This window comes from Mobula hypostoma, chromosome 23 (assembly GCF_963921235.1).
Source record: "Mobula hypostoma chromosome 23, sMobHyp1.1, whole genome shotgun sequence".
NCBI lineage: Eukaryota > Metazoa > Chordata > Chondrichthyes > Myliobatiformes > Myliobatidae > Mobula > Mobula hypostoma.
Window position 1 is genome coordinate 4,842,965 of NC_086119.1, and position 23,469 is coordinate 4,866,433.

Here is a 23,469-nt window from a genome sequence, read left to right on the forward strand (position 1 = left end):
GAACAGTTATTACCTCTCAACCATCAGGCTTGTGAACCAAAGGGATAACTTCACTCAACTTCACTTGCCCCATCGTTGAAATGTTCCCACAACATAAGAACTGACTTTCAAGGATTTTCATCTCATGTTCTCAATATTTATTGTTTATTTATTGATTTTTTTTTACTTTTTGTATTTGAGCAGTTTGTTGTCTTTTGCATATGGGCCGAATGCCCAAGTTGGTGTGGCCGTTCATTGATTCTATCATGGATTTATTATGTCCACAAGGAAATGAATCTCAGGTTGGTATTTGGTGACAGAGAGTATCCTTTGATCATAAATTTACTTTGATCATGAGCTGGTGAGTCCACAGGTTGCACAGTCAGTTCAGCACTGAGGCAAGTGAAGCTGGTCCAGCAGCCCAACGGCTGCAGGGCAACAGCTGCTCCCGAGCCTGGTGGCGTGGGACCCAAAGCCCGGCACTCCCGCCCGACGGTACCAGCAAGATGAAAGGGAGACAGGTCAAACGCAGACTGACACAAACATTTTGCTAATGTTCTCTTTTAGTGCTCCATGTCTGCTCAGGATCTTACAACAAGATTCACTCTTTTTCTTCCAAATTCCAAAGCTTCTTCAAGGTGTCGTCAGTGACCAATGCGACCAACTGCAATGTCCTGCTGACAGTTCACAAAACTACTTCTTCTATCAAATATGATTCTAGTACTCAGCTGTGTGCAATTGGATCCTGTGGTTCACATTTTGATAGTGTGGTTTTTTTTGGATGTTTGATATTTTCTTGAGCGGGTTCCATGGTGTTTCTTTGTTTTGTGGCTGCCTGTGGGAGGCCGAATCTCAGGTTGTTTTCTGCATACCTACTTCGATAATAAAAGTACTGTGAATCTTTGAATGGCATGGCAGTGTTGTGGCGAGCATAGTGCCTTACAGCACCAGCAATCAGCGTTCAATTACAGTGCTATCTGTAGGAGTTCGTACCTGCCTCCTGTGGCTGTATAGGTTAGGGTGAGTGAGATGGCGGGCATGCCATGTTGGTGCCGGAACCATGGTGACGCTTCCAGGCTGCCCTCAGCACGTCCTCAGACTGTGTTGATCATAAACGCAGATGACGAATTTCACTTTATGTATGGAAGTGCACGGCCCTCCGGTGAAAAATGATATCGGATCTGTTAACTAGGGGCCGTGAACAATTCTGATTTGATGGAGACGGACATGAAAGCACAGAGGAACATCTGGAAAAATTTCTGAAACGCTCATTTGCTGCTGTCGTTACTGCATGGTCGGGAATCTTTCGGAGGGAAGGCCTCAAAATCCCCGGCTTTGCCTGCTGTTGGCCACCGAGGTTGAGGTCGAATCACTCAGACAGAGATGGCGCTCAGTACTTGGTGTCGGAGAGCTGATCAGAGCTCAAAGTTTTCGGATGACTCAGAGTCGGACTGTAGTTGATATGGCAGGGAGAGTTTTTCTTCCTTCTCCCGTCTGTGTGAGATGTGGGACATTTGAGAGACTTTGAACTTTTACTGTGCTCATGGACTTCTTCATCAAGTTATGGTATTGTTACACTGTTTGTAACTATATGTTATAATTATGTAGTTTTGTCAGTTTTTTCAATCTTGGTCTGTCCTGTGTTTTGTGATATCACACCGGAGGAAATATTGTATCATTTCTTAATGCATGCATTACTAAATGACAATAAAAGAGGACTGCGTGTCTTCATAATCTAAAAAAAAGTACGTGAAAAATTTGATTTCCCTTGCTGGAATTTATACCTGTGCCTCTGGATCCAGCCCTGACGTGCACCTGCGTATACACACACACACACACACACACACACACACACACACTCTCTCTCTCTCTCACTCTCACTCTTTAGGCTGAGGATATAAAAGCCTGAAATTACCCAGTTTAGGGACAGCTTCTATTTCACAGTTATATGACTATTAAATGGTCAGCTAACATGATAAAGTAGACTAAACCTCACAATCTACCTTGTTATGGCCCTTGTACCTTGTTGTCTGCCTACGCTGCACCTTCTCTGACTGTAACACTTTATCCTGCATTCTGTTATGTTTTTTCCCTTGTACTACCTCAACGCACTGAAATGGTCTGTATAAATGTAATGTGAAACAAAGTTTTCTCATTGCACTTTGGTACATGTAACAATTATAAACGTGAACTCGTGGGTGCCAGGAGTGGTGGTGGAGGCAAACACCACAGGGGTATTCAGGAATCTCCTTCGACAGGCACGTGAATATGCAGAGCACAGCACAGCAGAAGAGTAGAACATACATAGGCAGGAATGATCAAGGGTCAACTTTATTCACCTTGTACATTGACATGTATTACGAATTGGCTGTAACGTGTAGGTCAGGGTGTGACATGCAACAAAAACAACTTTTATAAAGAACAAAGAATTAGATAAAAATAAAGAATAATATATTGTTTATTTTATATGTAATTTATATCAAATAAAATCATATAATTAATAAAAGCTAATAAAGTTAGAGGTTAAAGTGTGAATATGGAATAAATTGAGCATCAGTACGTAAATACCAGCATGTACTTACAATGTAAACAGCTTTACAAACATGGGTTTAAAGTGCCCGCAGTGCCTGGATCAGTTGGGCCTTTGATTACTATTATAATTAATTTGGCACAACATGATGGGCTGAATGGCCTGTTCCTGTGCTATTCTAACAAACCAATTCCATTAGGACTGGTGACCAGGATCGAGGAGGCAAGTTTTAGGAAAGTCCAGATGAAGGGTCTCGGTATGAAACATCGACTGTTTATTCCTCTCCATAGATGGTGTCTGATCTGCTGAGTTCCTCCTGCATTTTGTGTGTGTTGCTCTAAATTTTAGGGAGTTGCTCACAGGGGAGAGAAGGGTGTTGTAGTTTCAGTCCTAGGCCTGTAAACAGGGGATTAAACTTAAGATGGAGCAAGGGTCTCTAGTATAAGACACTAGTCAAGCTGCACGTGGAGTATTGTTGACAGTTTTAGGCCCTATATCTCAGAAAGGATGTGTTGTCATTGGAGAGAGTCCAGAGGAGGTTCACGAGGATGATTCCAAGAATGAAGAGGGTTAACCTGTGAGGAGTGTTTGGCAGCTTTGGGCCTGTACTCACTGGAATTTAGAAGAGTGCGGGGGATCTCATTGAAACCTACTGAATGTTGAAAGGACTAGATAGGGTTGATGTGGAGAGGTGTTTCCTCTGGTGGGGGTATCCAGAATGGGAGGGCGCAACCTCAAAATTGAGTGGCGGCCTTTTAGAACAGAGGTAAGGAGACATTTTTTTTTAGCCAGAGGGTAGTGAATCTGTGGAATGCTCTGCCACAGACCACGGTGGAGGCCAGTCTGTGGGTATATTTAAAGCGGAAGTTGATCATTTTCTGATCGGCCAGGGCATCAAAGGATATGGGGAGGTGTATAGGGCTGATTAGGATCTGGGATCAACCGTGATGGAGCAGACTAGATGGGCTGAATGGCCTGATTCTGCCCCTATGTCTTACGGTCTAGGAGTCAAGACGTGATGACTGCAGAGCTGTTGATGTGATGTGTGGGGCCAGAACAGGCTTTGGGACATTGTTTGAGCGTCTCTCTGCACAAGGCTCTCGATGAAGCTTATTGAGATGATGGAGCTATCCCGCACCCCGCCCATGGGCCCTGTGACATAACATCACCCAGCACAGAATGAAAAACAGCAGCCTTTCACCCTGAGATAGCGCCGGAGTGCAGGGTTACTTCAAGGGCAGGAGGGCGTGGGGCTGCTATCACAATCGCGCACCCACAGGACCACACCTTCGCCACACTATCCCAGCAACACAAACACTTCAACTTTGGGGGGAAAAAAACGAGAGAGAGAGCGAGAGTGAAATAAAGGGAGAAAGAGTGAGGGGAGATTGGTATTTTGGAAAAAAGAGAAATAAAGGCAAAGAGGGTTTCAGAGAATGAAGGTGGAGATTAAGGATCAACTTTATTCACCAAGTACATGTACGTGTTAGGAGTCTGCTGTGATGTGTTGGTCAGGGCGAGACATGTAAAAACAGCAACATTCAACAATTATGAAGAATAAATAATTATATTAAAAATAAAGAACCATACCTAAGTAAAGAAGCTAATAAAGGTAGAGGTTAAAGTATGGATCTGGAATAAAATGTACATCAATACATAAATATCGGCATATATTTGCAATGTAAACAACATTACAAACGAGTTTAAAGTGTCAGGGGAAATAGAGGTGTTGTCAGGAGGGAGGCTAACTGTAATGGTTGATCAGATTAACTTACTGGGGAAACTTTTAAAATGGTGTGCAGTTTTTTTTAATAGCTCTGGAGCACTTTCCAGAAGGGAGCTTTTGGAAAATACAGTTTCCAGGATGGGTAGTTAGTGCTTGCAATGATTATTTTCCTTCCTGAACACATACAAGTCCTGCAGCCAGGATATCAATAAAAATATTGTTGGAATGTTTCCCAAGTTCTGTTGGGACGACTCAATGGGTGAGTATCAGGGGGAATTTAATGTTAATTCTCATTTATTCCATCACAGCAAAAGAATCACACACACACCTCACAAAATATCCATGAAACCATCCCATCCACCTCTCCGTTCCTGTCCGTGGAGGAGTTTCTAGGGTCCACATAGTTCAAATTCAAGTTTATTGTCATCTGGATGTATACCACCAAACGAAACAATGCTCTTCTGGACCACTGTGCACCAGCAATACATGTATCACACACTGCGCATAAACAGAATATCACCACAAACAAGTTAATAAAATATAATTCAAAGTGCAGGTAGTACACAGCACAAGCGAACAATAAACAGTAAACAGCTCACTGACTGAGTGACGAGACTGGTGGTGGCATCAACCTCACAGTCTGAGGGAAGAAGCTGTTGCCTTGTCTGACAGTTCTAGTCCTGATGCTCCTGTACCTAACTCCCTGAGAGTAGGGGGCTAAAGCGATTGTGGGATGGGTTGTAAGGATCCTCAACAATGCCTCAGGTCCTTCGTCTACATCGTTCCCAGTAAATGTGACAAACGGACGCCAGTGATCCTCTCGGCAGTTTTTACTATTCTCTGTCGGGTTTTGCGGTCTGATGCCTTGCAGTTTCCGTACCACACAATGATGCAGCCAGACAGGACACTCTCCATGGTGTTCCTGTTGAAAGTTGTTAGAGTGGGGGCAGGAGGCCTTGCACACCTCAATCTCCCCAGAAAGTGTAGACACTGCTGTGTCTTCTTGACCAGCGAGGAGGTGAGGTGGATCCGGGTTAGAGTGTCCATTATGTGCTCTTCACTCTCTCCACAGCAGAGCCATTGATGTGCAATGGAGAGTGGTCACCCTGAACCTTCCTGAAGATCACTATCGTCTCTTGTCTTCTCCACGCTGAGACTCGGGTTGTTGTTCTCAGGCCGTCTGAGCATCTTCTCCACCTCCTCTCTGTACGCCGACTTGTTGATGAAGCCAACCATTGTTGGATCATCAGCGAACTTGATGCGGTTTGAGCTGACTCTGGCGGTGCAGTCGTGACACAGGAGTGTGAGCAGCAGCGGACTGAGCACACAGCCCAGGGGGGTGGTAGGGCCCCGGTGCTCAGTGTGATGGAGCTTGAGATGTTGACTGACTAGGGGTCTTTCTGTCAAGAAGTCCAAGATCCAGTTACAAAGACCTGACTAGCCTCCTCAGAACCCGCAGCACCGTGTACTCTCGACACACGGCCTTGAGATTCTCCATTCCACCCTTCAAAGCGCAAAATAAATTTAATATGTGCAAGAGTCACCACAGATTCCAACACCACATGGCATTCCCACAATGTTCAGTAGATCAACAAGCAACCAACATGCACCAAGCAAGATCGATTACAGCAACGTAACAAAGCAACGTCAGTGAAACAGGTCTCTCTTATTGAGGATCTTGTCTCCGGCCTACACTGTTCTCTTATCGGAGCACTGTGAGACCTAGTTGCATTGCCCTGATCAATACAATTTGTTACCTCTCTAAAAGATCGGTCAGGCAGGATCCCTCCCTACATGATCACTCGACATCACCAGCGATTTCTGGAGATGATACCAAAGATCGAAGCCCAAGGGTTGATCGGAAATTTGGAGGCCTGATAGAGGAGCCCCGAGTCTTTGAGTGCACTGGTGAGGTCGAAGGCCCGGTGTCTGTGAGTCCGCGAATCGACTGGAATCTGGAAACAGCCTGTCTTGGGGTTGGAGCACTCTGCGTGCATGGGTGGATGGGCGGATGGGTGGGAGGGAGGAAACATAGAAAATCTACAGCACATTACTGGCACTTTGGCCCACAATGTTGTGCCAACCATGTAACCTACTCTAGAAGCTGCCAAGAATTTCCCTACCGCATAGCCCTCTATTTTTCTAAGCTTCATATACCTACCTAAGAGTCTCTTAAAAGACTTGTATCTGCCTCTACCACCCTCACTGGCAGTGCATTCTACGCACCCACCACTCTCTGTGTGAAAAACTTACCTTTGATATCCCCCTTGTACCTACTTCTAAGCACCTTAAAACTATGCCCCCTCGTGTTAACCATTTCAGCCCTGGGGAAAAGCCTCTGGCTATCCACACACGATTGATGCCTCTCATCATCTGGAAAGGAGCTTGTTTTGTTGTTGTTGTTTTATTGCTTGTTGAGTTGCTCCGCCAAGCTTGCTGGACGTCTCATGTTAGCACCAGAATGTGGGGCAACACCTGGAATCTACCCCCAGTACATCCCGAGTTTGTGTTGGTTGTTAACACAGACGACACAGTTCACTGTATGTTTTGATGTACGTGCGTTTGAATCTGAATATGTTGACTGTCTTTGATTGATCACTGACTACGTGGAAATTAATGCTGTCCCTTAGACATTTTTTGGTATCTCTAACTAACATTAGGCCTCCTGTTGTGCTTTTGGTTTAAAGGGACCACATTTGGTACTCTCCAGTCATGTGGCATCTAACATTAACCAGCCAAGGTTTACAGCCCCAACTCTCTTGCCTTCCCTTTCAGCCAGGTCCTGGGCACTTTCTACCAGGTAGCTTTGAGGAAGTAGAGAGGCTACGGAAGGACTTAGACAGTTTCAGATATCGGACAAAGAAGTGTTGGGAAGTGTATGGTCATGCACTTCGTTAGAAGAAATAAAATTGTAGACTATTTTTTAAATGGAGAGAAAATACAAAAACTGAGGTGCAAAGGTACTTGGGAGCTTCATGCGTGATTCCTTAAAGGTTAATTTTCAGTTTGAGTCAGTGGTAAGGAAAGCAAATGTGATGTTAGCATTCATTTCAAGAGGACCAGAATATAAAAACAAGGATGTAATATTGAGGCAACACAAACAAAATGCTGGAGGAACTCAGCAAGTCAGGCAGCATCTATGGAAATGAGTAAACAGTCAATGTTCAAGCAACACACGTAAAAACTGCTGGTGAACGCAGCAGGCCAGGCAGCATCTCCAGGAAGAGGCACAGTCGACGTTTCGGACCGAGACCCTTCATCAGGACGGTCAAAGTTTACTATTTTTCACAGATGCTGCGTGACCTGCTGAGTTCCTTCAGCATTTTGTGTGTGTTGCTTGCATTTCCAACATCTGCAGACTTTCTTGTCTCTGTAATGTTGAGGCTTTATAAAGCACTGGCGAGGCCTCACTTGGAGTATTGTTTTGGGCCCCTTATTTAAGAAAGGATGTGCTGACATTGGAGAGGGTTCAAAGGAAGTTCACAAAAATGATTCCAGGATTGAATAGCTTTTCATATGAAGAGTGTTTGATGGCTCTGGACCTGTATTTACTGGAATTCAGAAGAATGAGGGGTGACCTCATTGAAACCTGTTGAATATTGAAACGCCTCCATCGAGTGCATGAGGAGAGGATGTTTCCTGTGGTGGGACAGTCTAAGAGCAGAGGACACAGTCTCAGAATAGAGGATCGTCCTCTTAGAATGGAGATTTCTTTAGACAGAGAGTGGTGAATCTGTGGAATTCATTGCCGCAGCCAGCTGTGGAGGCCAAGTCTTTATGTATATTTAAGGCAGAGGTTGATAGATTCCTGAATGGTTGGGGCATGAAGAGATATGGGGAGAGTTGGGGCTGACAGGGAAATGGATCAGCCACGATGAAATGACAGAGCAGACTCGATGGGCCAAATAGCCCAATTCTGCTCCTATATCTTATGATCTTATGCTCTTAAACCTTCTAATACTTCCAACCTAATACCTCCTCCTTTTTAATGAAAGCATGTAAAGTTCAATTGTCCCCTTGTCTGAATTCTCTGACAATGTTTTCCTTAGTGAAGACAGATGAGATGTACTCACTTAGGACCTTACTTATGTCCTCTGGCTCCACAAACAAATTGCTATTTTCAACGGAGCAGTGAGTTTATTATCAAAGTACATATATGATACCATTTACTACCTCGACTCATTTTCTTGCAGGCATTTACAGGGAAATAAAGAAAAACAATAGAACCCACAAAAAACCATACATAAGCAAAGATACACAGCCAATGTGCAAAAGAAGACAAATCATGCAAATAACAACAAAAGTAAATAACTACAACTGAGAATGTGAGTTGTCGAGTCCTTGAAAGTGAGTCTGTGGGTTGTGGGATCAGCTCAGAGATGGGGTGAGTGAAGTTATCCACACTGGTTCAGGAGCCTGATGGTTGAGGGCTGATAACTGTTCCTGAACCTGGTGGTGTGGGAGCAGAGGCTCCTGTACCTCCTGCCCGATGGTAGTAGCGAGACGACAGCAGGTCTGGATGGTGGGGATCCTTGCTTTCTTGCTGCAACGATCCACGTAGATGTGCTCAATGGTGGTCCTACACTCTGGTCATCAGTATACTTATAAAATGTATAGAAATTATCCGCAATCTTGTCCCCTTGTGTTATTTGTGTCCCCTTCTGCCCTCTAAGGACCCCTAAAGTCTCTCTTCTCAATCTGTGTCTGTGTTACTAGGAATGTACTTGCAGGAAATTTTTGAGAATGTGTCTGTGCCCGGGTGTGTGGCTGTGAAAGTGCCTGCTTCTGGTTGTCACTCAAAGTATGTGCCTGGGAGTGTGCCCGTGTTTCCCGGGTGAGGATGGGGTTTGCAAGGAGGCGGAGTTGTCCTTTACAACTTGAGGTTGTTCCCTGGGAGATCTTTTTGGCTCTCCCAAGGAGAACGTATGGGTCTCCTTGGTGTGTTTTAGAAGTTCACTCATAGTGTCTGCTACTTACAAGCGGATCTCTGGCAGTGTGCAGCTCTTTCTGAGACTAATTGTGTGTGTGTGTGTGTGTGTGTGTGTGTGTGTGTGTCCATATTCGAACGACATTCTTGTGAATGCCTCGATATTTCCACCATGTACCCTGGAGTGTGTTACTATTAACCAGTGTGTCAGTATTTACAGAGGGTCCCAGAGAGTGTGTCAGTATTTACAGGGGGTCCCAGAGAGTGTGTCATTATTTACAGGGGGTCCCAGAGAGTGTGTCTTTATTTACAGGGGGTCCCGGGGAGTGTGTCATTATTTACAGGGGGTCCCGGGGAGTGTGTCAGTATTTACAGAGGGTCTCTGGAGTGTGTCATTATTTACAGAGGGTCCCAGGGAGTGTGTTAGAATTTGCTTTCTCATTGTGTAGACAGATTCCCTATGTCAAGTCTTACAGGGTGTGTCTCCGTATGGGTGCCCAGAGATCTGACAATAGTTATGCAGGGACCCGTGGGTGTGTCGCTATTTACAAGAGGCTCTCTGAGAAATTCGCTCAGTAATTATGGAGGATCCCCTATTTTTCAGAAAGTTCTTGTTATTAATTCAGTGTTTTCACGGTGCCTCTGAGAGGGAGTGTGTATTTTCAGGAAGCCCCTGTAAGCCTGACTATACCCCTTGCCCATCATCTGGGTTTTTCCCCCCTCCCCCTTTTCCTTCTCCCTAGGCCTCCTGTTCCATGTTCCTCTCATATCCCTTTTGTCAATCACCTGTCCAGCTCTTGGCTCCATCCCTCCCCCTCCTGTCTTCTCCTATCATTTCGGATCTCCCCCTCCCCCTCCAACTTTCAAATCCCTTACTAGCTCTTCCTTCAGTTAGTCCTGACGAAGGGTCTCGGCCCGAAACGTCGACTGTACCTCTTCCTACAGATGCTGCCTGGCCTGCTGCGTTCACCAGCAACTTTAATGTGTGTTGCTTGAATTTCCAGCATCTGCAGAATTCCTCATGTTAATGTTTTGCAGACTCTTCTTTGTATTCTACTCCACCAAAGAAAACTTATTAATCAACCCACTTACATATCAGTTATTGGTTTGACAAATAACAGTGATCATGGCACCAAACCCAGTGTTGGAATCTGATCAGAGTCACTGTCTTGTATGATGTGAAATCTGTTGTTTTGCTGCAGCAGTACAGTGCAAAGACACAAAATTACAGAATAAATACTCGGAGCCTTCTGTTGGTCAGGGGTGACCACGGATGTTGTGTCCTGGCTGTGTATATACGCAAGGCGACATTTACCGATGGCCACCCATTTCAATTCGACTTCTGAGGTTGGAGGAGCAACGCTTTATACTCCATCTGAGCTTCCAACCTGATGGCGTGAACATCGATTTCTCCAATTTTTGGTAACTTCTTTCCCCTTCTCCCTTCCCTCTTCTCTCTTTTTCCAGTCCCTTTTCTGGTACCCCTCTCACCTTTCCCTCTCTCCTCACCAGCCCATCACCTCCCTCTGCTTCCTCTCCTCCTTCCCTTTTTCCCGTGGTCCACTCTCCTCTTCTTCCAGATTCCTTCTTCTTCAGCCCTTCGCCTCTTCCAGCTGTCAGGTTCCAAGTGCGTTGTAACCAGAACGGCAATATTACCTCGTGGTGGGGAAGGACCACGGTATAGGGTTCCTGTGCTTCTGGAGAGGGAGGGGATGGGCTGGGTGAGGAAGCCCCTCAATTATTGTAGTTGTGTACCCCCCCAGGAGGCCACATGAGTAGCGGCAGTGCTTTTGGTGTGTAGGAATGGAATAAAACAGTACTGTACGAGTTGACCATCAATGTAAAGAATTAAAAAGCATTGCAGGGTTCATTATCATTTTTTTATTATGAATAAAATTTATTTTGATGAAAACAAACGTACCCCGTGCTCTTGAATTCAATCTCCTGTCTGATAACGGCTTAGCAACCCTATCAACTTGTGTGGCAACTTTGAGGAATCGAAAGACATGGACCCCAAGATCCCTCTGTCCCTCCACATCGCTCAGAATCCTGCCATTAACCCTGAGTGGGTCTTGAGACTCCTGACAGCAGCAATGAGAAGGAAGCATGGCCTGGACGGAGGGGGTTCTTGATGCTGCTTTCCTGTGGATGCACCTTGTAGATGCACTTAGTGGCAGTGAGGGCTAGGCTGTATCCACCACTTTTGTAATATTTTTCTGTATTTACTGAGGGCTGTCTGGAATATTTCCAGGGTGGTAAATTTTTCCAGGGTCTATATTTACCAGAAATCCCTGAGGTTGGTATTGGGAGCCCTTGTTGTGTTATCTTTAATAGGGGCCCCTTTCTGAATGTGTGTGTTCTTTACAGGGGCTCCCTATTAATGCGGCCTCAGTCAGTGGTCCCAGGAGCAGGCCGGTTAGTGATGGGATGGAGGAGGTGGTTGGTTGTGCCTGGGGTTCACTGATAGCAGCAGCAAGGCTGAGGTGGTGCCGGAAGAGGACGTGAATGTGAGGAGAAGTGGTTTTCAGATAGGGGTTGCAGTGAGGAGTTGGAGGGGACGGAGCAAACCTCCAGTGCCAACATTTTGTCAACACCTTCCTGGCCATCACTGCCTCCTGGTGGTGAACCTGGCAACAGCACGCTCCCTCCAGCAGCTCAGCCATCCCCACTGAGTTCACATAAACATCGAACACAGAGCAGTACAGCACCGAAATGCGTCCTTCATTCCTACCACAATGTCAATCCAAACTAATTCCACCTGCTTTCCTTTCTCTGTCTATTTAAGTGCCTCTTAAACATCACTCTCATATCTGGTCTACCACCAACCCTGGCAGTCGATTCCAGTCACCCAGCAGTCTCTGTGTAAAACAAAACGGGAGGCAGAGTGGCGTAGCAGCTGGTGTAATGTTTTACAGTGCCAGCATTCAGCGTTCAACTCCTGCTACTGTCAGTGAAGAGTTTGTATATTCTCCCGTTGACTGTATGAGCTTCCTCTGGGGGCCCTGGTTTCCTCCCACATTCCACAGATGTACAGTGAGTTCTGGGCACACTATGTTGGCACTGGAAGTGTGGCACCCAGCACATCGTCAGACTGTGTTGGTCGTTGACACAAACGACTCGTTTCACTCTATGTTTCGATGTATATGTGACAAATAAAGCTAACCTTATAATACATATTATATATGTAATATATATTATAAGTTTAACTTTATTTGTCATATATATGTATACTTACTGTGATCAATTTATTTATTTCTATATTATCATGTATTGAATCCAACTGCTGCTGCTAAGTTAACACATTTCACAAAACATACCTGATTACGATTCTTTAAAAAAGGCAATGAATAAATGGGCAGCGATCATCTACAAACAGATATAGAAACAGAAAATATTGAAAACATTCAGAAAGTCAGATTGTATCCACGGAGAGAGAAAAACAGTTAATATTTCAGGCGGAGACACTTTATCAGATGACAAATAATTCCATATTTTTTAGTTTTTTATTTCCAGTATCAATGCTTTTAATAATTTACTATTTAAATACATGTATGGTACATGCATAGGCAGAAATTTGTACGAAGATGCTGATTTGTTGAAGGAACTGAGTTAATTAAAAATAATGAATACAGGAGATTCCAACACAATAGGCAACAGGTCAGTGCAGGGAGATCCCAGGGAAAAGATTAGAGACAGGAAGACTTTTAAGAAAGATTCTGCTGTAAATCCAGAGCCACACACACAAAATGCTGGGGGAACTCAGCAGGTCAGGCACCGTTTATGGAGGGAAATATTCAGTTAACGTTTTCGGCTGAGTCTTTCATCAGGACTGGAAAGAAAGGGAGAGGAAACTAGAAAAGAAGGTGGGGCAAGTGAAGGTGAACAAGCTGGCAGGTAATAGGTGAAACCAGGTGAAGAGGGAAGTGGTTGGGTGGGGAAGGGGGATGCAGAAAGAAACGGGGGGGTATAGGTGGGAGAGGTAAAGCGCTGATGAAGAAGGGATCTACGGGGTAATTGGAATCGTGACCTTTTAGAAATAATAAGCAACAGTCGTTCGTTATTAAGTAATTTTAAGTAATTATTGGTGAGAAATTGCAGAAATAATAAGCAACGATCGACCGTTATTAAGTAATTTCAAAATGTAGAAACTTATTCGTTGAGCAATTGACACTGGAATTGCAAACTTGTCCGGTGCAATTTTTAGGTAACACCGATTGGGGCAAAGGCAATAACTTCCGCCCCGCAAGTGTGTTGGCCGTGAGGACGGTTGTATGGGGGCAGAGACATCCGCCCCGTCCTCCTTTGGCTGGAGGGACGGTTTTAATAAGGCACCGATGGGGGCAGAATCTTGTGCCCCGCACTTCGTCGGCCGTGGGAATTGTTTCAGTGGGACACCGGTGACTTCCGCTCCACAGCGAGGGGGCGTGGAGAGACGAGTGCGTTGGGCGGCTCCTGCGCCTTGTTGTTGTGAGGCGTTGAGGGGCAGAGGCGGGCGGCGAAGATGGGCAATTGTCACACGGTGGGACCCAACGAGGCGCTGGTCGTGTCAGGTAACCCGAGCTGGCGGGGGTGGCGTGTGGTTGGGATCCAGGGAGGTGGAGGTGGAAGTGGGTCTGGGTCTGGGTCTGGGTCTGGGTCTGGGTTCAGTGCCCGGGGCGCTAGGCCGCACGGGCAGAGGGGTGGAGCCGAGGGCTGGGGTCCGGGTCGGCCTGGGGTCTGGATCTGGGAAGGGGTTTGGGGCTCATCAGTGACTCGATCCACCGGTTGCTCTACTTGCGCCCCCTTACAGTTGTGGGGGATTTGGGCTCAGTTCAAACTTAAAAAATATTGTAAAGTTAGTTTATTCATAACGCACTGGCTATCCTTTTCAAAATTTTCTCCAGTAATTATTTTAAACTTGTGTGTTATTTTCGGAACACAAGGCATTCTGCAGATGCTAGAAATCAAGAGCAACACACACAAAATGCTGGAAGAACTCAGTAGGTCAGGCAGCATCTAACAGTGCCTAATTTTAATTAGCCATTTCACAATTCAACCTATCTGTTCCCAGTTTCTTTCTTCACCCGCCCCACCCACCCCACCCACCCACCCACCCCACCCCTTCCCCTTCCCCTTCCCCTTCCCCTTCCCCTTCCCCTTCCCCTTCCCCTTCCCCTTCCCCTTCCCCTTCCCCTTCCCCTTCCCCTTCCCCTTCCCCTTCCCCTTCCCCTTCCCCTTCCGCTCATCCCCACTCTCTTGCCACTCCCCCCCCGCTCCATCCCCCCCACCCTCTTGCCACACCCCTCCCCGGCTCACCCCCACCCTCCCGCCAAGCTCCCCATCCCCAGCTCATCCCCACCCTCTCGCCAAACCCCCTCCACCCCAGCTCACCCCCCACCCTCCCGCCAAATCCCCCCCCCCGGCTCACCCCACCCTCCCGCCAAATCCCCCCCCCGGCTCACCCCCACCCTCCCGCCAAATCCCCCCCCGGCTCACCCCCACCCTCCCGCCAAATCCCCCCCCCGGCTCACCCCCACCCTCCCGCCAAATCCCCCCCCCCCGGCTCACCCCCACCCTCCCGCCAAATCCCCCCCCCCGGCTCACCCCCACCCTCCCGCCAAATCCCCCCCCGGCTCACCCCCACCCTCCCGCCAAATCCCCCCCCGGCTCACCCCCACCCTCCCGCCAAATCCCCCCCCCCGGCTCACCCCCACCCTCCCGCCAAATCCCCTTCCTTTCCCATTCTGATGAAGCGTTTTCCCTGAAACATTTTCGATTTCTTCTCCATAACTGCTGCCTGGCCTGCTGAGCTCCTCCAGCACTTTGAGTCTGTTAGAACTGACCATAAGGCAGAGGTGCACAATTCAGCCCATCAAGTCTTCTCTGGCATTTGATCATGGCTGACTTGTTTTCCCTCTCAACCTCATTCTCCTGCCTTTTCCTCATAACCTTTCATGCTCTCAGGGCCTTTCTCGGAGGTTTCTTATTTTTTTGTTGTCTAATGATTACATTTCATTGTTTAACTCCGTGGCAAGAAAGGTTTCGCATTTTCTTGTAAGAGATTTAAAAACCAACAGGAAAAGTTGGTTGTACAATATAATATTTTTTCTGCATTGTCATTGTTATCCTTTTTGGGATTGAGACGTTTGAATAATAGATAATCTGTTATCTGTGGTGAAATCATGTTAGTGTCCACAAAATGTAGCACACGATTCCATTGTGGTGATTTTTTATATGGTTGGCATGTGTGAAGGAAGGTGTGTAACTACAGGTGTGTGATTGACTGTAGACCAGAGTACTACACAACTCCAGTATTTTTCCATTTGGAGGAAGTGATAAATGGGGTTATGTGGTAATTGTTCAAACTGTTCAATACAGTGCGAAGCATTGATTTGGGTTTCATTTCAACACCTCAGATTTCACCATTTGTTATGTAAGAAGCCACTGAAGGCATTGCAGTTAAGGAAGAAATCTCCAGTCTATAATACCGACATACACTTCACACCTTCATGACTTGTAAAGTAATTGTTGATCTTTGAACTGATAAAGAATTTGCACTGTGCCCATCAGTTTGTAAAATTGCCCTCAAATGCTGTTGTACAGATTTTACAACGGGTAGATAAAACTGCCCAGTGCGTCACCAGTAACGGTCAGCCCATTATCAAGGACTTGTATACAGAGAGGTAGGTGCTGGAAAAGGGTCCAATACCATCATGAAGGATCCCATCCACCCTGCTCATGGACTGGTAGTCCCATCTCCATCAGGGACATCCACGCCAGGACCACCGTCCTCAAAAACAGTTACTGTACTTTCCCTAAGCAGTAAGGCTGATCTACCTCCACTCACCTCCACCTCTACCTCTACCTCCCACCACCACTATTTTATCATTTCCTGTTAGTCATCATATGTATAGACGCTCCCGTGCCTAGTGTCACTTTATAAGAACCAGGAGCAGAACTAGACCATTCGGCCCATTGAGTCTGCTCTGCCAATCCATCATGGCTGATGTATTCTCTCTCTACCCCATTCTCCTGCCTTCACTCCCTAACCTTTGCCCTCATTAATCAAGAACCTAACAACCTCTGGCTTAAATATGATTTGGTCTGTGGCAAAGAATTCCACAAATACACCACCCTCTGGCTGAAGGAATTTTTCCTCATCCCTGTTCTAAATGGGTGTCCCTCTATTCTGATGCTGTGCTCTCTGGTCCCAGACTCCCCACTACAGGAAACATCCTATCCAGACCTTTCAATATTGATAGGTTTCAATGAGGTCCCTCCCACATTCTTGTAAACTCCAGTGTGTATAGGTCCAGAGCTATCAAACGCTCCTCACATGCTAACTGTTTCAACCCTGGGGACATTCCCATGATCCTCCTCTGGTCCCTCTCCAATGCAAGCACATCGTTTTTTAGATAAGGGGCTCAAAACTATTTATAGTACTCCAAGTATGGTGTGACCAATGCCTTATAAAGCCTCGGTATTACACATTTGCTCTTGTATTCTGGTCCTCTCAAAGTGAATGCTAACATTGCTTTTGCCTTCCTCATCCCGACTCAGCCTGCAAGTTAACCTTCAGGGAATCCTGCATGAGTTCTTCCAAGTTCCTCTGCACTTCTGATTTTTGAATTTTCTCTCCATTTTTATCTTCATTTCTTCTGCTAAAGTGCGTGAAGATGCACTTCCCTACATTATATTCCAACTGCCACTTCTTTGCCCATTCCCCCAATCTGCCTAAGTCATTCTGAAAACACCTTGCTTCCTCAACACTACCTACCCTTCCACCTATCTTTGTATTGTCTGCAAACTTGGCCACAAAGCCTTCAATTCTTCATCCAAATCGTTGACGTACAATGTGAAAAGAAGCAGTCCTAACCCTTGCGGCACACCACTAGTCACCGGCAGCCAACCAGGAAAGGCCCCCTTTATTCCCACTCTGCCTCCTGCCAGTCAGGCAATCTTCTATCCATTCCAGTATCTTTACTGTAATACCATGGGCTCTTAAGCAGTCTCACGTGTGGCACCTTGTCAAAGGCCCTCTGAAATCCAAATAAACAACATCAACTGATTGTCCTTTCTCTGTCCCGCCTGTTATATCCTCAAAGAATTCCCACAGAATGGTCAAGCAAGATTTCCCCTTTAGAAAACCTTGCTGACTTTGGCCTATTTTATCACATGCCCCAAAACCTCATCCTTGATAATGGACTCCAACGCCTTCCCAATTACTGAAGCCAAGCTAACTGGCGTAAAATTTCCTTTCTTCTGCTTCCCTGCCTCCCTCCCTTAAAGAGTGGAGTGACATTTGCAATTTTCCAGTATCCAGGAACCATTCCAAAATTTAGTCATTCTTGGAAGATCACAATCTCTTGAGCTACCTCTTTCAGAACCCTGCTGTGTAGTTCATCTGGTCCAATTGACTTATCTACCTTCAGACTTCTCAGCTTCTTAATCATTTCTTCCTTGGTAATAGCAGCAACACTCGCTTTTGCCCTCTGACACTCATTTCTGGCATTCTGTTAGTGTCTTCCACAGTGAACCCTGACACAAAACACTTACTAAATTCATCTGCCCTTTCTTTGTCCCCATTACCACTTCTCCAGTGTCTTTTCCCAGTGATCCAGTATCCACCCAATCATCTGCCTCTGCTTCCCCACAACCTCGTTACAGTGCATCGACTTGTATATCAACAACCCCATCCTCAGCCCTATCACTGCGGTTCCTATTCCCCTTCCCTGCCAAATTAGTTGTAACCCTCCCCAACAGCTTTAGCAAACCTGCCTGCAAGGATATTGGTCCCCTTTGGGTTTAGGTGTAACCTGTCCTTTATGGATAGCTTATCTTATCTTGCGAGACCATGGATCTGTGCCTGGAAAGTCTTCACTCTCCAGGGCGCAGGCCTGGGCAAGGCTGTATGGAAGACCAGCAGTTGCCCATGCTGCAAGTCTCCCCTCTCCACGACACCAATGTTGTCCAAGGGAAGGGCATTAGGACCCATACAGCTTGGCACCAATGTCGTCGCAGAGCAATGTGTGGTTATGTGCCTTGCTCAAGGACACAACATGTTGCCTCGGCTGGGGCTCGAACTCACAACCTTCAGGTCGCTAGTCCAATGCCTTAACCACTTGGCCATGTGCCCACAGCTTTATAAGCTATTTCATGTATTTATATTTATTGTATTTCTGTTATTCTGTTCTTTATCTTGTGTTTTTGTGCTTTATTGGATCTGGAGTGACAAGGATTTTATTCTCCTATACACTTGTGTACTGGAAATGACATTAAACAATCTTGAATCTTGTGGCTGGACGAGGGGAGAGTGGGGCTTTGTTGGTGCCAGAATTGGTCAGACAGGATCTCCACCCCCCCCCCAAGTTGGGGGTTGATACAGAACATTGAAGCCCAAAGGTCAATTGAACCTGCATCTGCGAGCCCCATGGGGAAGTCTGTGAATCTGCAAGTCAGATGGTAGTCGAAGCCGGCCTGTTCTGTAGTTGGAGGACTGTGTGGGAGGGAAGGAGGAAGAGGGTTTGTTTTGTTGCTTGTTGTGTTCTGTGTTCTGCTGGACGTGGTGGACATGCTGTGCTGGTGATAGAATGTGTGACAACACTTGCGGGCTGCCGCCAGCACATCCTTGGTGTTAATGCAAATGACACATTTCACTTTGTTTCAAAAAGAGTAAATTTATTGTCGAAGTACATATATGTCACCATATACAACATTTTCTTGCAGGAGTTCATAGTACATACAAAGAAACACAATAGAATCAATGAAAAACCTGCCCACAAGATGGACAAACAACCAATGTGCAAAAGACATCAAACTGCAAATACAAAAAGGGAAAAAAACCTAATAAACAAGCAATAGAAATTGAGAACATGAAATGAATAGTCCTTGAAAGTGAGTCTGTAGGTTATGGGAAAAAGTCTATATAAATTGATGTACGTGTGGTAAGTTTTGGTGGGGAATTGCCTGAATTCTCTCCTGTTAGGGAGATGACGGACAAGGACGGTGGAAGTGAGAATCAGTGTCAGGTTTAATATCACTGACTTATGACTTGAAATTTGCTTTGTGGCAGCAGTACAACGTGGAGACTCAGAAATCACTGTAAATTATAAAATAGTGAAAGGAAAAGGAATGCTGAAGTGGTCTTTGTGGAACATTCAGAAAGCTGACTGTTCAGATGGCAGAGGGGAAGAAGCTGTTCTTGAATCATTGAGTGTGGGTCTTCAGACTTCTGTACCACATCGTTTAGATTTTGATCCAGATATATTACATGTATAGTTGAACACTTCGCAATTACCTGGTCTTCTGCATTAATTACTCATAAAATGTGGTCTGATCTTCATCTAAGTCAATACTAGATAAACACAATCTACCTAAGCTAATACGAAACAATTTTACTTTTCATGTCTTTATTCAACATATTATTTAACCACACAGTCCAGACTGGAAAAAGTATGTGAACCCTTGAATTTAATAACTGGTAGAACCTCCTTCAGCAGCAATAACCTCCACCAAACATTTCCTGTAGCTGCTGATCAGACTTGCACATCGGTAAGGATGTCTCCTCCGTACGAAACTATTTCAGTTCATCACTGTTTTCTTGGAGAGCAGTGGTTTCCTCTGTAGTGTCCTTCCACGAACCCCATTCTTGTTCAATGTTTTTCTTATAGTGGACACATGAACAGAGACTTTAGCAAGTTCTAGAGGGTTTTGAAGGTCTTTTGCTGTTACCCTTGGGTTCCTTTTCACCTCCTTCAGCATTGCATGTTGCGCTCTTGGTGTGATCTTTGGAGGATGCCCACTCCTAGGGAGAGTAGCAATAGTACTGAGTTTCCTCTATTTGTAGACAATTTCTCTTGCTGTGTCAGTAACCTGACTTTTTTTTTACAGAGCAGGGCATCTCTCCAACCCACACCTCCAATCTCATCTCATTGATTGGAACACATGACTCCAAATGGCTTTTGTAGAAGGCATTACCTCAGAGGTTCACATACTCTTTTGAACTTAGGCTGATTGTTTAAATGACGTACTCAGTATTGATGAGAAGTACAATTGTGTTATTAGTTTATCAGATTGTATTTGTCTATTATTGTCACTTAGATGAACATCAGACCACATTTTATGAATAATTGATGTAGAAAACCAGATAATTGTAAAGGGTTTACAAACTTTTTCTTGCAGCTGTACATTGAAACATAAAGTGAAATATGTCATTTGCTTTAACATAGAAGCATAGAACATAGAAATCTACAGCACATTACAGGCCCTTCAGCCCACAATGTTGTGGCAACCATGTAACCTACTTTAGAAGTTGCCTAAAATGTCCCTACCATATAGTCCTCTTTTTTTTTAAGCTCCATGTACACTGTTTGTACCTATCTAAGAGTCTCTTAAAAGACCCTATTGTATCCGCCTCTACCACCTTCGCTGGCAATGCATTCCACACACCCACCACTCTCAGTGTGGAAAAACCTGCCTCTGATATCCCCCTTGTACCTACTTCCAAGCACCTTAAAACCATGCCCCCTCATGTTAGCCATCTCAGCCCTGGGAAAAAAGCCTCTGGCTATCCACACAATCAATGCCTCTCATCATCTTGTACACCTCTAATAGGTCACCTCTCATCCTCTGTTGCTGCAAGGGGAAAAGGCCAAATTCACTCAACCTATTCTCATAAGGTGTGCTCTCCAATCCAGGCAACATCCCTGTAAATCACCTCCGCACACTCTATAGTTTCCACATCCTTCCTGTAATGAGGTGACCAGAACTGAACACAGTGCTCCAAGTGGGGTCTAACTAAGGTCCTATATAGCTGTAATAGCTGAACTCGATCCCACAGTTGAAGGCCAACACACAATATGCCTTCTTAACAACTCTGTCAACCTGGTAGCAGCTTTGAGTGTCCGATGGACACGGACCCCAAGATCTCTCTGATCCTCCACACTGCCAAGAGTCTTACCATTAATATTATATTGTCTTCAAATTTGACCTACTGAAGTGAACCATTTCACACTTCCATTTCACACTTATCTGGGTTGAAGTCCATCTGCCACTTCTCAGCCCTGTTCTGCATCCTGTCGATGTCCCGCTGTAACCTCTGACAACCCTCCAGACTATCCTGGGGATAACTACTAACACAACCAAGGATGTGCTGGGGCAGCCCGCAAGTGTCACCACACGCCCTGGATGGTTACTGTCATCTTTGATAGCTCCACAGCTGCCTTTGGCAAAAAATTCCACAGATTCATCACTTTCTGGCTAAAGAAATTCCTTCTTGTCTCTGTTCTAAAAGGATGCCCCTCTATTCTGAGGCTGTCCCCTCTAGACTCTCCCACCAGAGGAAGCATCCTCTCCACTTCCACTCTATCAAGGCATTTCACCATTCGGTAGGTTTCAATGAAGTCACCCCTCATTCTTCTGAATTCTAGTGAATACAGGCCCAGAGCCATCAAATGCTCTTCATATGACAAGTCATTCAATCCTGGAATCATTTTCATGATATCGTTTGAACCCTCTCCAGTTTCAGCACATATTTACTGAGATAAGGGGCCCAAAACTGCTCACAGTACTTCAATTGAGGCCTCATCAGTGCTTTATAAAGTTTCAACATTGCATCCTTGCTTTTTTATTCTAGTCCTCTTGGAATGAATGCTAACATCACATTTACCGCCTTCACCACACACTCAACCTGCAAGTTAACCTTTAGTGAATCCTGCACAAAGACTCCCAAGTCCCTTTGCACCTCAGTTTTTGTATTTTCTCTCCATTTGGAAAATAGTCAACCCTTTCATTTCTTCTAGCAAAGTGCATGCCCATACACTTCCTGACACTGTATTTCATCTGCCACTTCTTTGCCTATTCTCCGAACCTGTTGAAGTCCTTCTGCTGCTCTCTAGAAACCATAGAAACTACAGCACAGAAACAGGCCTTTTGGCCCTTCATGGCTGTGCCAAACCATTTTCTGCCTAGTCCCACTGACCATATCCCTCCATACACCTCCCATCCATGTATCTATCCAATTTATTCTTATAAAGAACCCGCATTTACCACCTCATCTGGCAGCTCATTCCATACTCCCACCACTCTCTGTGTGAAGAAGCCCCCCCTAATGTTCCCTTTAAACTATCCCCCCCTCACCCTTAACCCATGTCCTCTGGTTTTTTTTCTCCCCTTGCCTCAGTGGAAAAAGCCTGCTTGCATTCACTCTATCTATACCCATCATAATTTTATATACCTCTATCAAATCTCCCCTCGTTCTTCTACGGTCCAGGGAATAAAGTCCTAACCTATTCAACCTTTCCCTGTAACTGAGTTTCTCAAGTCCTGGCAACATCCTTGTAAACCTTCTCTGCACTCTTTCAACCTTACTTATATCCTTCCTGTAATTTGGTGACCAAAACTGAACACAATACTCCAGATTCGGCCTCACCAATGCCTTATACAACCTCATCATAACATTCCAGCTCTTAAACTACCTGCCCCTCCACCTATCTTTGTATATCTATAAACTTAGCAACAAAGCTATCAACCAAATTCCATCATGCAAATCATACCCTCTTGGAACACCGCTAGTCACTGGCAACCAGCCAGAAAAGGCTCCCTTTATTCCCACTCTTTGCCTCCTGCCAAACAACCACTATTTTATCTATGCAAGAATTTTTCTTGTAATACCATGGGCCTTTAGCTTGTTAAGCAGCCTCGCATGGCACCTTGTCAAAGCCCTTCTGAAAATCCAAGTACACGTCATTAACCAGTTCTCCTTTGTCTATCCCTGCTTGTTACTTCTGCAAAGAATTCCAACAGATTTATCAGGCAAGATTTTCCCTTGAGGAAACCATGCCAATTATGGCCTATGTTATCATGTGCCTCCAAGTACCTTGAGACCTCGTCCTTAATAATTGACTCCAGCATCTTCCCAACCACTGAGGTCAGACTGACTGGTCTATAGTTTCCTTTCTCCTGCTTCTCTCTCTTCTTGAAAAGTAGAGTGACATTTGCAATTTTGCAGTCTTACAGAACCATTCCAGGATTGAGTGATTCTTGAAAGATCATTATTAATGCTGCCACGATCTCTTCAGCTACCTGTTTCAGAACTCATCTGGTCCAGGTGACTTGTCCGCCTTCAGACCTTTCAGTTTCCCAAGAACCTTCTTTCTAGTTATGATAATTTTGTGTGTGTGTGCGCACGCCCTAAACTCCTGGTGGAGTCGTTGGGGTGCCGTCATGACAAGCTTTTTGTACTGATCTTTTTGGTATGTTCATCGTACGGCATGTCTTTGGCATCTGAAACCTGGCAGAGCCCATCCCTCTCCAGGTTTTTCGAGGTTG

General features: G+C 45.4%; 1 protein-coding gene across 2 annotated transcripts in view; it reads left to right on the forward strand.

Annotated features, from left to right (window-relative positions):
• The first annotated feature begins 13,570 nt into the window (after positions 1-13,570).
• Positions 13,571-23,469, forward strand: part of LOC134337024 (flotillin-2-like) — a 129,071-nt gene continuing 119,172 nt past the window's right edge. For both annotated transcript variants that reach the window (XM_063031784.1, XM_063031783.1), the window contains exon 1: positions 13,571-13,712. In XM_063031784.1, the coding sequence (XP_062887854.1) occupies positions 13,664-13,712 (49 nt within the window). In that variant the 5' untranslated portion in view covers positions 13,571-13,663. The remainder of the gene's footprint in view (positions 13,713-23,469) is intronic.